Raw genomic sequence first — 14,481 nt, forward strand, 5'->3', positions numbered from 1 at the left:
CTGCTTCCTTCTAAACTAGGAGGCTAAGCATAACTTTCTTGGGGTTTGAGCACAATTGAAATGGAAGTACTGTATATGCATGTGTATAAGTCGATCTCATGGGTAAACCGAGGGCAAGTTACAAGCCAAAAATCATGAAGATTGCTATGACCTGTAGTCAGGGGTAAAATTTAGGGGTGTATTAAAGTCTTTCAATTGATAGATATTTTTGTCTGATTTTACCTGAGGCCAGATCCTGAAAAACAACTTACCAGTAATTGTCCTGTGCTGCTTCAGCTATTTAGCTATCTTTAAACAGGTTGAGAAACTTGTAGGAAGCACACAAAGAATGCAACTTTATTAAACATTAGTTTCTCCATTAACAGAGAATGAAATACAGCAGAAATTAATTCATCATTCCACAGCTGCTAATAGTTGATGTACAACACAGGAGAAACAGGATAGTTTGGTAGATGAAGCACAGTGGCTAGACTGGAGTGGATTGGTGAAAGCTACATTTGAGATATAAGGAAGATGACATATCTGGGCACAGCTGGTAATTTGTGATACACTTCTGAAAGCCTATGCAGTAGCTGCCAGCCCTCTCTGAGAGCTGCTTCCCTTTTCTAGAAGTAAATAGAATGTCCTTCCCCCTCACTTCAGATTCTATAACCATCAAAATCAGAGAACTTTTCCCTCTATGTATAATACGTGCTAAAATTCTAAAATGGGGGGGGGGACGGACGAGAGACAATGTGACTTTTTTCTATTTTAATATTTTCACCAATATAGTACAAGGTTTTGTCTGGCATAGGCTGCAGTTCTATCCACAGTTATCTGGGAGTAAGCCCCATTAACTATAATGGGACTTCTGAGTAGATACACATAGGATTGGACTCTTGATCTACATTGATGGTTCCCAGTCCAGCATGGTAGAAAACAAAATGGGACATTCTGTGGAAGTAGTACATTCCAAAATTTATAACTTGTTGCATGCATTGCCCATGCACCATTTGTGCATGGACCTAGCACCAAATTGTGCCACCAGACTCACCAGGTTAGCTATGAATTCTTTTAACTATTCAGTAAGTGCAGTACCCCCATGCTGTTGTGTATGCACACAATATCCACTTTTGCTGAAGTGCTGTAAAAAAATAATAAAGTAAAAATAAATTTCTTTGGGGGAAAACTATGGTAATTGCTATGACTTAGGGCGCAATCCTATCCTATGCTGGAACAGGCAAGCCAAGAGGCTTGTGCTGTATCCTGTGCAGGATTGTGGCCAGAAGCGGCTTAGCCAGAGGCAAGAGAAAACTTTACCCCTTACCTCTGAATAAGGGCTGCTGGCCCCTATGGGTCTCCCCAAACTTACGCCACCTCCCGAGGTGGCACAAGTCCGAGGAGAGTTGAGCGGCTTGAAGCCAGCCCAGCCCCGCCTTCCTCTCCCTCTCCACCCACCCCTGCCCAGGAATGCCTCCTCCCCGTCTACCTTTGCTGCTTGTGTCGGCCCCGCCCACAATTCTTTAAGCACAATTCTTTATCCAGGTATTAGCAGAGCTTACAAAATGCAAGTATCTGGAAGAAAATTTGAGGTTTTTTTTAATGTACATGGTGAGTAAAGATAAAAAGGAGAGAGGATGAAACTCTAAACTTTCCAAAATGAAGTCCATACTTCTGCTCCTTTCCTGCATTTAACTGAATAATTATAAGGACATGGACTACAAATTTTAAAATTGGCCTGATAAATTTGTCAAAAAATTAAAGCAAGTTTGAATGCGTTATGCACTAAGAGCCTGCTTATGGGAGAACATAAGAAGAGTCCTGCTGGATCAGGCCAAAGGCCCATTTAGTTCAGCTTCCTGTATCTCACAGTAGCCCACCAGATTCCTCAGGGAGCACACAAGACAACAAGAGACCTGCATCCTGGCGCCCTCCCTTGCATCTGGCAGGGAGAGTTGGGACTTGTTTACAAGGAATGAAAAGGGCAATGCTAAGAGATAATTCCCTTCTAATAGTTAGATTTAATAAAAGGTACCTCCCTTCACTATCAGAGGCAACTATACTGAAGTTTAAACTCAGTCAAATGCAGCCTTTTTTTGAACTACATTTGTTAAACTGAAGTAATTTTTCACTTCTGAACATCACCTTGTTTGTTGCATCTTGGCTATGATAAGTCTTGCTTCGGTCTAATAATTTCAACAGGGTTTGACAGCATAACTCTGCAGAATAAATAATCCTGTATTGAAACCAGGAAAGCAAATAAGGTCTGTTCTTTAGCTTATATAAAATACAAGCTGACAGGTACCTGCTTCTAAAATGGTGCAGCCTAAATTAAATATTAACCAGACACTTGACCAGACACTTGACCAGACACTATGGTGGAGTTGGTATTTCTTCATTATATGCAAACAGTAGTGTTTGCTTAATACTAGTTAGAAATAGTTTTTAAAAATTGTATTGTATTTTTGAATATTGTAATATACTGAAAACGTTAAAACTACAGATAGATGGCACATACACACCTGTGTTTTGTTTAGATTTTTGGATTTCCTTCATTTGATGTATGGTTCTGAATGCAGATTTAGATGCAGGGATGCTATTTCAGATTTGGTGGGAGCAACGTTTCCAGAAAAGGTTTTTAAAAATCCAACATTAAATTGCAACCAAAAAATGAATCTGTTGTGGTTACTTTTTAAGGCTTCATGATAACCTGAGACAGCATCTCTGTTCTTGAGGAATAATCATGCAGGTTCTAAAACATTACCCCTCTTCACATTCTTCTCCTTTCATGCTTGCATAGACACCACCACTGTAAAGGCAGGGAGATCAGGGTTGGATCTTATAGGCAGATCCCACTACCTATTCCATGTATTGCTGAGAGGGAGGAAATGGGTTCTTGTGGAAGTAAGCGGTGCCCATACTTGGCAGGCAGCACAGTAGGCTATCTGGAGCTACTGCTCAAATTCCTTCTGTATGTGTCATATCCACCAGTAGTTTTTGCTGAAATGCAATCTGTAAGCGTCTGTGAATTCTTCATGAATAGAACTTTGGTCACCAACAAATTGGTTGATGTGATACCAATCGTCAGTTGGGCTGGAATAATTGCTTTATTGCAACAGACTTAGGTTATTCACTGCTACTTCATTCCATAAAATTTTGTTTCTTCATGTTATTTTCTATTTAATGAGCAGCATCCAGGATTTCAAACGGGTTTTTCTTAACCTTACCTGGATATGCCAGAGTTGGACATGGACTTGGACCTTCTGTATATGAAGCCTGCATAGAAAAATCTAAAATGGTCTCTTATGGGAGGAAGGGGTATTTTGTGAATATGCAAAGCCCTTTAGGATAGCACTGCTGTGCAATGAGAAACTGTCTTCACAAAGAAAATACTAGATGCCCCCTTGTGGTCAGTGTGATTTCCTTTGTGTACGTGGATTTAAAAGAAATTTGCTTGAGTAATTAATGTGATTTGTTTAATAATCCAGCTTCAAATGTTCTCCCTCACAATGAGAAAACTTTCTTTTATGTTTCCAGATTAATTGTTCTAGCTTTCATACTCCACAAACTGTTGTTCTACTCAGCTAATCAAATTTCATCTTTTCTCATCCTTTCCAAAGTTCATGTAAATGCCAGATGCTAGTTTTAGAGAATACACACAACTGGAATATAGCACTTGATCTAATGTTACAATAAATGGTAACTATTTGCAAGTATTAAATTACACAAACCAGAATATTGTAGCAATTTTCATAAAATTGAATGTGCAATTAAAAGTGTTTATGGAAAATTGTGTCTGATCAGTACCTAATTACAACACAGAAACCTAAAAGCTTGGGGTTTTAGCGTGCCATCTTTTTAGGGATGACTAGTATAATTTAAAAGCATGGTAGGTTGTATCTTAAGTTTTGTTAGCTATGACTAGAGGTGTTTGTTTCTGGTAAGATGGGATTATAGCAGGGCTTTTCAAACGGGCATTGCGATGCCCCAGCCTGTGGGCCCTGGCCTCTTTCCCCTTAAGGGGTGGGGGCAGGCAGGAGGTAGGGAGGAGGCAGCGGTGCGATCCCCAGGATTGCGCCGCTCAGGGCTGCAGGGGCTTGGCTGCCCTTACCAGAGCCTCCTGCAGCCTCCCAGGGGTGCGGGGAGCCCTGTGCTACTGTCTGCAGGGCTTCCCGAAGCTTGCAAAGGGAACATGGAGCGATCGTGCCCCGCCTCCGCTAAACCAGAAGTGGAGCACAATTGCTCCACCTTCATTTTGCAAGCATTGGGGAGCTCTACAGGCACTTGCGCAGGGCTCCCCACACCCCTGGGAGGCTGCAGGAGGCTCTGGTAAGTACAGCCAAGCCCCTGCAGCCTCTTAAGCAGCACGATTCTGGGGATCATGCTGCTGCCTCCCCACTGCCTCCCGCCCCCGCAACGACTTAGAGCAGTTCAAACTCTCCTGGAGAGTTTGAAAACTGCTGGATTACAGTCTTTCTGAACACAGTGGGCTTACTTTTGAGTAAAAATAATACAGTTTTCAAACACCTCTAGAATACAGTTCAGTGTGTGCAAAATATCTGCATTTTCAAGGTGCTTTAAGCCCTATTTGGTTTGGGGCCTCTGTTCCTTAATTGGTCACCTACTACCATGTGAATCTACCCATCTGTTGAACAGTTCAGGGGAGGCTCTACTCTGCATGCTGCCATTGTCTTGATTGGCATACATGCTGGATAGAGCCTTCTCTGTAATAGTCCCCAGATGAGGAACTCCCTACCTCAGGTGACTTGTGAAGTCCTTTTAAAAATTAAGAGGGAGAACAATCAAAATTCTTGTTTCACTTGGCCTTTGGTGGGTGGTGGTGGTTTGTAGTGATTTGTGTGTATTGGCATTTTTGGTGGTTTCTTGCTCTTATGTATTTATATGTTTTTGTTGGCCATCTTGGGTCTTGTAATGAGAGCGGGGGAGGGGCGCGACACGCAATAAAATTCATGTCCACTGTGTGAAATAATCTACATAGGCATCTCATCCAGGAACTGCTGATATAAACTTTACTGAAGCACCAGTAGCTATAAAAGGCTAAGTCTCCACTTTGAGATCAAAGATACGTATGGGAAAAGTCACTGACATGTCAGCACATCTTAAAAAACAAAAAGAGAAGAAGTTAAAAGGCCAAACTCAACCAAGGCACTTGGAAAAAATGTTTCTTGGTTCACTGCCCTTCTAGGGAGATATAAATTCCTGAGACAGGTCTTAATGCATCAGATGAGAAGACTCCTTGGAAGCCGGAAAAGGAAAGAACACTTCTCGTGTGCTGAGGCTGAATGTTCTGGTCATGCCAAATCATACAAAAAGTTGAGATATAAACCCTGCCCTTCTTTCTTCTTCCAGTGTGAATGTGCTTTTAAAGGAGAAAGATTATTTCATTAACTGAGAGAACCCCAGTGTCGGATTCCTCATGGCAGGCAATAAACCTGAATTAGCAGGCACATGTTTACTTAATTTTCTACTTTTTACAAGACTTAGCAAGTTTTACTTGTGACATTCATGTGCTTGAAAGGATTTTTGGTTGTCTTTGCTGCGTGTATAATATTTCTTGCACTGTGTAGCTCCTGTACCAAATAAAAATGCAATTTTTTTTGGGTCCCGTCTAGAAGTTTTGAACCTGCTGTTGCCCACTTGAGTTATTTATTATTTATTTATAGAATTTATATCCTGCCTTTCTGTCCCAGTAAAGGGCACTCAAGGTGGCTAATTTAAAGCAGAGTTGGTTTAATAGTTATTGTCTTGCTTCTAGTTATCCCTTGATTGTGTTCACTAGCTGTCTCTCTTCGTCTGCAAAAGAGAACTTGCAGCTAAAGGAGTTCTTTGGTTGGAGGGCATTCAGGACTAACTTTTGGGAAGGTGCAGTGAAATGTGGAGGGGAGCAGGGATTGGGGAAAACTGCCACTGTTGCACAAAGCACTAAAACTGCAATCAACTGTATTGAATTGTATCAATACAATTGTATTGTATATGGATACAATCCTGCCCCCAATTAGATTATTGTCCTTCCCTTTGAATAAATCTGAACTGGCTTCAGTTAAGGAGAAACTAGAACTCCTGAACCATTTGTTTCTGTCATCAGTCCTTCAATTCCATTGGGTTTACATCTTGATTTATATATGGTATTGTCAGGTTACTACAAACTGCCGCTCAGGAATATTGAGGTGAACCTTAATTTGTATGTCCCAGTTCAAATTGTAGATACCTTTAACATAGTAAAGCACTCTTATTAATTGCTAATGTTTTCTCTGTTGTAGTATGACCACGCATGCAGGATGGGTGACATAGCAGTGGTATAAACTTGAAGAAGCAACATGTATATCATGAATTTCAAGTAATGGAGCAAATGAAGTATTGTGTGTGTTGTCGTTATTTTGTCTTAGAATCTTCCAACAAGATGGTAAAGTAGACTAAATTTATTGCAGGTGGAATCTTCAATCCCCAAAGTTTACAGCATTTTGCTTAAAGATCCACAAGCATTTCAAATTGTATGAAAATTATTGAAGGGATAACACTAGATAAAGCTCAAAAGATCAGCAATCATGTTGTTTATATTTTGGTGCTAAAATAATTCAATCTAATTGGATAAAAGGTATGGTTTTAAATTGCTCTTGACCAATTCATTGTTACATTTCAACCATAATGTGTGCCTTTTTAATTCTGTATATTTTTGTGATTGTCTTTTTAATTGTACAGGCATAATTTTTTTTATAAACATGACTTTTTCAAAACACTGTTTTTGTAAATCTGATAGATAAAGTTAATAAAATGTTCACATGAAGATGTAGTAAGTCATATGTACATGTTGACCCTAATAACTTTAGTGCATACCTTTATATTCTTAGAAATAAGTTTCACTGGGTTTCTGTAACTTGCACAGGTTTGTATATTGGCCTGTAAAGACTCTTTGTGTTGTATCTGCTGATTGCCTTTGGTGTTCTAATCTAGTTAACATGTGGTTAATTGGTGAAGTACTAATGAATAACCTTTCCAGCTCTATGGTTCTCATGTTGGAATATCAGATGGGCTATAATCTTGGAGTGGACTAAAGAAAACCTCTAGTCCATCCACACCCTCTAGCCTCGCAGATGAGTCCTACATAATCCTAGGGCGCAATCCTAACCAACTTTCCAGCACTGACATATCTGTGCCAATGTGGTGTGTACTGCATCCTGCAGTGGGAGGCAGTCAAGGGGGGGGGCCTCCTCAAGGTAAGGGCATGTTTGTTACCTTATCTTGGGCCTGCCTTGCAGCTAAGTCAGTGCTGGCATAAGGGTTAGGATTGCACCCCTAGTGAGTGTACATACATAAGCATAGAGCAGGTGCTTCTTAGAAAAGTGCTGTTAAACCTCAACTGCAGTAAAAAAAAACAAAAAACACATGACCAGTTGATCATTCTAATTAGTTGGAGTTGGGAAAACATTTCTTCTCTGCACCTGGGATTCTAGCAAAAAATGTAAATCCCAGAAGTCTGTCATCTTCCCACCTTTGCTGTAGCCTATACACTTCGCCTTCTATAGATGGTGTAACTATTTAGGACAGTGTGGGTAGAATTTGCCAGTGCTGAATGAAAATAAAACTAAAAACACTGGTTTTCTTTGTCTAGTAGAGGGCCATGAGGCCACCAAGAATTGGTCCAGTGTTATAAAGCATAGATGAATAATGAAGACCTGTACAAAGTACCAGAAATTGTTTCAATAGTGTAAATATTTGGGATAATTTCTTTTTTTAAATTGTAGTTTTTCCTGAAGTCAGTCACTGAGATGGGAAAGCATGCATGAGCCAATATCCACTTTTCATTCTGCTATGTGAAATTACGCTGGTAGCTGCTTTGTCTTTGTTCAAGTGATGTCTAGTGCTCTTTCAGGCAGAAAGGAGCAGCTTATTATGAAGGATTATCCTGCTCTGTGTGCAGGGTGATTCATCCACAGAAAATGTGCATGTTCAGGAAATCTACAATCTGTAGACCATTGGTTGGGAAATTGTTGTCTTGAAGACAATGGGCTTGCTCCAAAACTAGAGGTTTGAATGTTGCTGCCATTGGCTTTAAGAGAGAGGCTTTAGGAAACACAATGGAAGAACTCTAAGAAGTCAAATGATAGTATCAGGGACTCAGGATAATTGGAAAGCGTGTAGATTGTCATGTGACTCGGTCTCCAGTGCAAGTAGCCTAAATTCAGATAATCTGAGTCCCGGTATTCTCCTTAAGTATACTTGTAGGATAGCTGAAGAACATGTGACAGATCAGAGACCTAAAAGTATTTGCCATGGACATGAAGTTGTAGAAGGAAGTCACAAGTAGAAAGGTGATGGGAAAAATCTTGGGACATTTTGACCTGATTGATTGTTTCCTGAACAGCCTGAGTGTTGCAATATTGATGAACATTCCATAATATCACAAGAACTTAACCAGTGTTTGGAAATGTGGGAGGAAAGTTCACTAAAGTTGACAGATGATGATAAATATATATTAGGAAAAGTAGTGTTCAGTGAAAACAGCATATATAATTCCCCTTACCAAACACATTGTCAAAAGACACATGAAGATGTTTTCTCTCTGCTCAATATCTGGAAGTATAATTGTTCTGAAATGAGTGTCATATGGCTAATACCCCAGAATCTGTGCGGATATACAGGATAATCACCTGATTAATAGTATTTAGCCAATGATGTAATGAGATAACTGCTTTAGGGCAACCAGACACTGCTAAGGACCTAATTCTTATTTTTATTTTTCCCTTAATTTATTTTAAAGCCATCACAATGGGTATTTAGAAGGAAATCCTTTTATTAAATTAGGCCAAATGCTAAGTAATGAAGGGTTTTAATTTAGGATTACAATTAAATAGTTCTTAATGGTTCCAAAAGTTCATTAATGAAGAACACAAGAGGTGAATGAAAGGAAAATGTATTTGCAGTTCTTTCTGCCTAGGTGAAGGGAATATTTTTCTGCTCTTGTTTGATCGAGTGAAACTGAATAGCAGTGACAATAAAGCTGTCCCTGTAGAAAGGTATTTGGTAGCTCAGTTGTCATGATATTTTGTGGAATGGCAATCAAAAGCATTCTGCCCTCTTGTGGGAATTGATGGAGGTTTGGGGTTTTTCTTTCTGATTTGAAACTAGCCTCTGAAGCTTTGTGGAAAACATCCTGGTCATCAGAGTGGAAATTTTCTGAACCTATCAAAGTCAAATTTCCGTCAAACTGGAAAATGACCAGTTTGAAGTCAAGAAGAAAAACACAAGGAGACCAATCCACGGTATTGGGATGGCATCTAATCTGGTCCCCTTTAATTCTTAACAAATTGAGGCTGGTTTTACATTCCACCATCTCAAAGTAATTAAGTTGTGGAATGCTTGAAATTCTGTTGTTTGAATGCACTTTCCTCTTTTCTTGGTGTTGGAAATAACAATACTCAAATCTATTGCTGTTATGTTTAATTATTTTAATCAGAACTGTTAATAGAAACAGATACTGGGGAGGGGGAGGTGCCTATACATGCAGTCCCTTCATGCTGATGTACAACACCCGGACATGAGACCATCACTCAGTAGTAGAGCAAAAATTTCACCTCCCAGTCCATGGCATTTCCAACTGAGACCCCTATCTGAAACTCTAGAGGTTGCTGGTCATTGTGGAGCTTATATAAGGAGGCTAATATATATAGGTTGCTGATCATTGTGGAGCTTATATATATAAGGAGGCTAATATACATATACCAACAGTTTAGGCAGCTTAGGCTGCAATCGTAACCACACTTTCCTGAGAGTAAGCCGCATTGAACAAAATAGGACTTACTTTTGAGTAGACCTGGTTAGGATTGTGCCCTGAGTTCAACGCACTGGCTTACCGCTGGCGTGCACTGTCACAAAAAGGCATGTTTGCGAGCTCTAATGCCGGGTGAGCACCCGTGCTAGCCCAACACTGGCTGGTGCTGGGCTAGCGCCTCGCGGGTGCCCGGCCTCTGGCACTTGGCAGTCGCACAGACCAGCAAGCAGTGGAGAGGAAAGCAGGGGTGGGGAGAAGGAGGCGTTCCGGGGAGAGGGTGGGGAGAAGGCATGCCGGAGGGAGGGAGGCAGAACCGGTGGAGCAATTCTTCACCAGATCCTGAGCCTTTGCGTCAGGCTCGGCGCCTGACTCAAAAGCTCTTACTTCACCGCTGACCTTTTGGTGGGCAGTGAATCACGTAGCTCCATTGCAGGGCTACTCCCTTTACCTGGGGGAAGGGGACGAAATTCCCCTTCTCCCAAGGTGCCGCCCATGGCTGGCACGGACGCAGAGGATGCGGCGGCAGCCATTTTAGGTGCCGCTGCATCTGTGTGCCACAGGAGCTCAGGATTGGGTTCTTAGGGTGCAATCCTAACCAAATTTCCAGCACTGACATAACTGTACCAGTGGAGCATGTGCTGCATCCTGCAGTTGGGGGGCAGTCATGGAGGCGTCCTCAAGGTAAGGCAGTGTTTGTTCCCTTACCTTGGTGCTGGAAAATTAGTTAGGATTGGGGCATTAGCTGAGTTAGGAAAAGGCAGCTTCGTATGTTGTTTGTTGACAGCAGAGAGATTGATCAGCAGATCAGTGGTCCTATTCCCTTCCCTCCCTTGTGTGCAAACAGCTCTTTCATAGGTGATGAGTTGGCCTAGGTGAATTCTTCTGGGAGAAAATAAATCTTAGTCTCACAAGGAAGTAAAGGTCACAGTGTTCTTGAATGCACTGTTTTATGAACGTTACTTCTATTTTATGTGGCATACAGGTGTTGATATGTTATTTTAGCTGACTTCTATAAGGAATAAGTGAGCAAATATTCTGCTCTACACCCTTAGAGAACAGTTTCATTTTTCCTTTTTCTTCATTGCACTTATTTTAGTTTTGACAGTTCAGGCACTTCAGCATTCAATGATTTGCTATTCAACTGCTTGATACTTGAGATAACTAATTAACAATTTTAAAGATGCTTTACAGCTGAATAATTAACAAGTAGCAATGTGATTGGAAGTGGGATTAGCTGCTTTGCTTGCCTCTAATTAGATGTTGTAAAAAACCTGAATTTGTCTGATCAGAAATTGCACTTTGCTCCAAATACCAATTTAATCACTAGAAAGATGGGTTCAGTGTTATGACAAATCTAGTCCAGTGTGCAGGGAAAAATGAGACTGAAGGTAGTGGATAGCCGAAAGGGCTGCAGCATCAGTTTTGAACGCTAATCATTATATGTTCATCATGCAAGTTAGAGAGGGGGGTTGCTGATCTGAAAAGAGGATTACTTTGGATTAGACACCCACCAAGGCTTTGCATAATCTGACAGCCAATTCACACTGCTGTTAATTTCAACATGAACTTTATCAGAACCTACAACTGTCAAGCAGGTGATCATATTTTTAATGAAGTTTATGGCGAGAAGCTTCGCAGTAAGTGACAGACCAGAGGATCATTCAAGTGACAATCTAAAGAGATCAGAATGGAGGAAGCTGCCTTGGTCTCAGTCAGACCACTGGTCTATCTAGCTCAATATTGTCTGCACTGACTGACATGTTTCTCTGGGATTTCAGATGAGTCTTTCATAGTCTGACCTGAAGGCACCAGGGATTGAAACTGCAAAGCATGTGATTGACCACTGGCCTTCTCCAAGGCTTAGGGACTGCTGTTGAACAAGCATATGAAACAAGCAGTTGTACTTTCAGCCTTGTTTTTCTTGAGGATATGTTGACATATTTCTGTATACTGCTGCCCTCATTAGGGCCAAAAGCTATGGAAGAAAAACTTGGCACCTTTCTTGCTCATTATTTTTATTATTATTATTAACTTTATTTATACCCTGCCCTTCTCCCTGAAGGGACCCAAGGTGACTTACAACAATGGTTAAAAACAAAAATTAAAAAATATGCTCATCCCCATTCTTATGAAAATGGAGACACTTAAATGAAGAAAAATGCTTTATTACTTTAACTTAGCCATTGATATCATGGGCCAACACACATTTTGCTATCTTAAAAATTAGACCTATTCCTGGATATTTGGGGATCTGATTCAAAAAATGGAACCTAGTTTTGAAGATACGGCACAGTAAATGGTTCAAATCCAATACCATGGCTTTCTCACAAAGAAGCTGTTTGAACCATTAATTAATGAGGCTATGCTCTAGCCCCAAAACTAGATGTGATAGGGCAAAACTGATGCCATTTTTTGAATCAGATCCCCAAATTCATATAAAACCAACATAAATTTTGAAAAAAGTTTTTCTGACCTTCAATTTTGCAGACTAGTATAATTAAACCCAAAACTTTCTGCAGAAAACAACAAAGAGAAATGCATATTTACTACTTGTTCTCCAAAGAGCTCAGGGTGATGTATTTGGATTCCTTTCCTTCTTTTACTGCTTGTTCTCCAAGGAGCTCAGGGTGATGTATTTGGATTCCTTTCCCTCTTTTACTGCTTGTTCTCCAAGGAGCTCAGGGTGATGTATTTGAACTCCTTTCCCTCTTTTATCTACTTGTGCAGTAGGTTATGCTGAGAGATAGTGACGGACCCAAGGTCACTCAGTAAGTTTTGTGGATGATCAGGGTCTTAAACCTGTGCCTTCCTGTTCACAGGCTAATACATTAACCACTACATCACACTGGCAGCCATGGTCAGCTTGAGAAGATGCCAGTGCGCTTAACAGCATGAAGTCAGTGCACGTATACAGCTGTGAGGAGATGTTGTTATTAAGGATTGTCCCTTACCCTTCCTCTGTCCCTCCCATTTTGGTGTCCATAATAGCTACCCCACTTTAATTAATGGGAAGTAAACACTAAATGAAACGTCCATATTCAGAGGCACAGTAGTTCTGAATATCAGTTGCTGGGAGGAAGGATGATGGAGGACTGCTACCTTCAGACTTGGTTTCCATACTTTCCAGAAGCCTCTAGAAGACCTCTGAAGGAGAACATTAGGGTAGAGGGACTATTGATCTGCTCTAGCTCCTACCTATGCACAGGTTCGACCACCCATTGCTTAGAAATTGTTTCTGACTCTCCTGAATAATCAATATGGGTTGGATTTAAAGGTTACCTTCAACTTACAGATGGATTCTTTCTGCAGAGGTAGGTGTATTCCACAGAGGAAGAACAACCTTGAGATCCAACTCCAAGTTCATATAGGTACAACACAATTTTACCTCAACTTTTGAAAAACAGGATTCCTGAGACACTCTGTTTTCATTCTGCATTTTAAGTTGAAATGACAATCCTATTGGCTGGTACAGGCACTTCATTCCAGACAAGCAAGAACAAAATCCGTTTCTGGCCAGATGACTTAAATTGTTGCTACAATACTGTGTCAACCATGATAAAAAGGGTAAGGATTTTTCTGCCACGATATGATTAACAATGCAAAACCATTTATGTAAAAGAAACAAGGAGGTGCTTTGTTACAGTTAGGTTCAAACTATAAATTAGAAATTGAGGCTTTTCCTAGATAAGAGTTGCTGATATAAAATCTCTAGTACAGATGATCAAAAATAGTGTCAGAATACCCAGGCTTAGCAAAGGGGCGCAAGAAACAGCCCTGTTTGTCAAGAAATGCCACCATTCAGGACTACATGACCCTTTAACCCCAGAGAGGAGCAGCTTTGGGTGGCTGCAGGTTGCCATCTGCCTCTAGCCCTACACCACAATGTTTGGCTTCCCCAGGTTAGTAGCAATTAGCAAAATCCATTTGCACCCTTCCCAAGAAAAGGGCCCAGCAGGAAAGCGTTCTTGGTTTCATCATAAGAAATACAACTCAGATCAGATTCTTTGAAAATAGTTTTTTTTCCCCTTTCTCTTTGGGGCAGCTGACCATTTGAAAAGTGGCTCATGTCAGAGCGGGGATGGACGCTTTGTATTTTTGACGCACCCTTCCCAACTACTGCTCCTGGGTCACTTATTTCACAGCATCCTTCACACAAAAGGGTGCATAGCCACTAACTAGTTTATTCTGCTATGCGCTGTCTTGACAATAGCTTATATTTCATATTATGTACATGACAGGCATTTCTGAAATGCAAACAGCTATGTTAGGCCTGTTAAAATAATAATAATCCAGACAGGAACAGCAGTATTTGGTTTCTTCTGGAGGAAAACAAGCCCAGGAGATTTGTGGTGTTTTTGCAACACGTAAGTAGATATTGGTTCATTCAAACAGGCACTCTTGCAAGGCAGATAAATTGCTCTGCAGCATTCAAACTTTTCACACACACACACACACACACACACACACACACACACACACACACACACACACACACCCCAATGCTTTCAGCCAAGTTGGAGCTCTGGCTCTCTAAGTAGACATTGGTTCATTCAAACAGGCACTCTTGCAAGGCAGATAAATTGCTCTGCAGCATTCAAACTTTTTACACACACACGCGCGCACACACACACACACACACACACACACCCCATGCTTTCAGCCAAGTTGGAGCTCTGGCTCTCTGCCTCTGTCTCATGCAAACTGTTGGTTCA

The 14,481-nt window shown here is 40.8% G+C and overlaps 1 protein-coding gene across 1 annotated transcript in view; it reads left to right on the forward strand.

Annotated features, from left to right (window-relative positions):
• CXADR (CXADR Ig-like cell adhesion molecule) overlaps positions 1-6,674 on the forward strand; it is a 43,414-nt gene extending 36,740 nt beyond the window's left edge. Inside the window, exon 8 of the mRNA XM_066620902.1 lies at positions 6,261-6,674. Coding sequence (XP_066476999.1) covers positions 6,261-6,302 — 42 coding nt within the window. The 3' untranslated portion in view covers positions 6,303-6,674. The remainder of the gene's footprint in view (positions 1-6,260) is intronic.
• Positions 6,675-14,481: the final 7,807 nt, after the last annotated feature.

Source organism: Tiliqua scincoides, chromosome 3, assembly GCF_035046505.1.
Source record: "Tiliqua scincoides isolate rTilSci1 chromosome 3, rTilSci1.hap2, whole genome shotgun sequence".
In the NCBI taxonomy this organism is placed as follows: Eukaryota; Metazoa; Chordata; class Lepidosauria; order Squamata; family Scincidae; genus Tiliqua; species Tiliqua scincoides.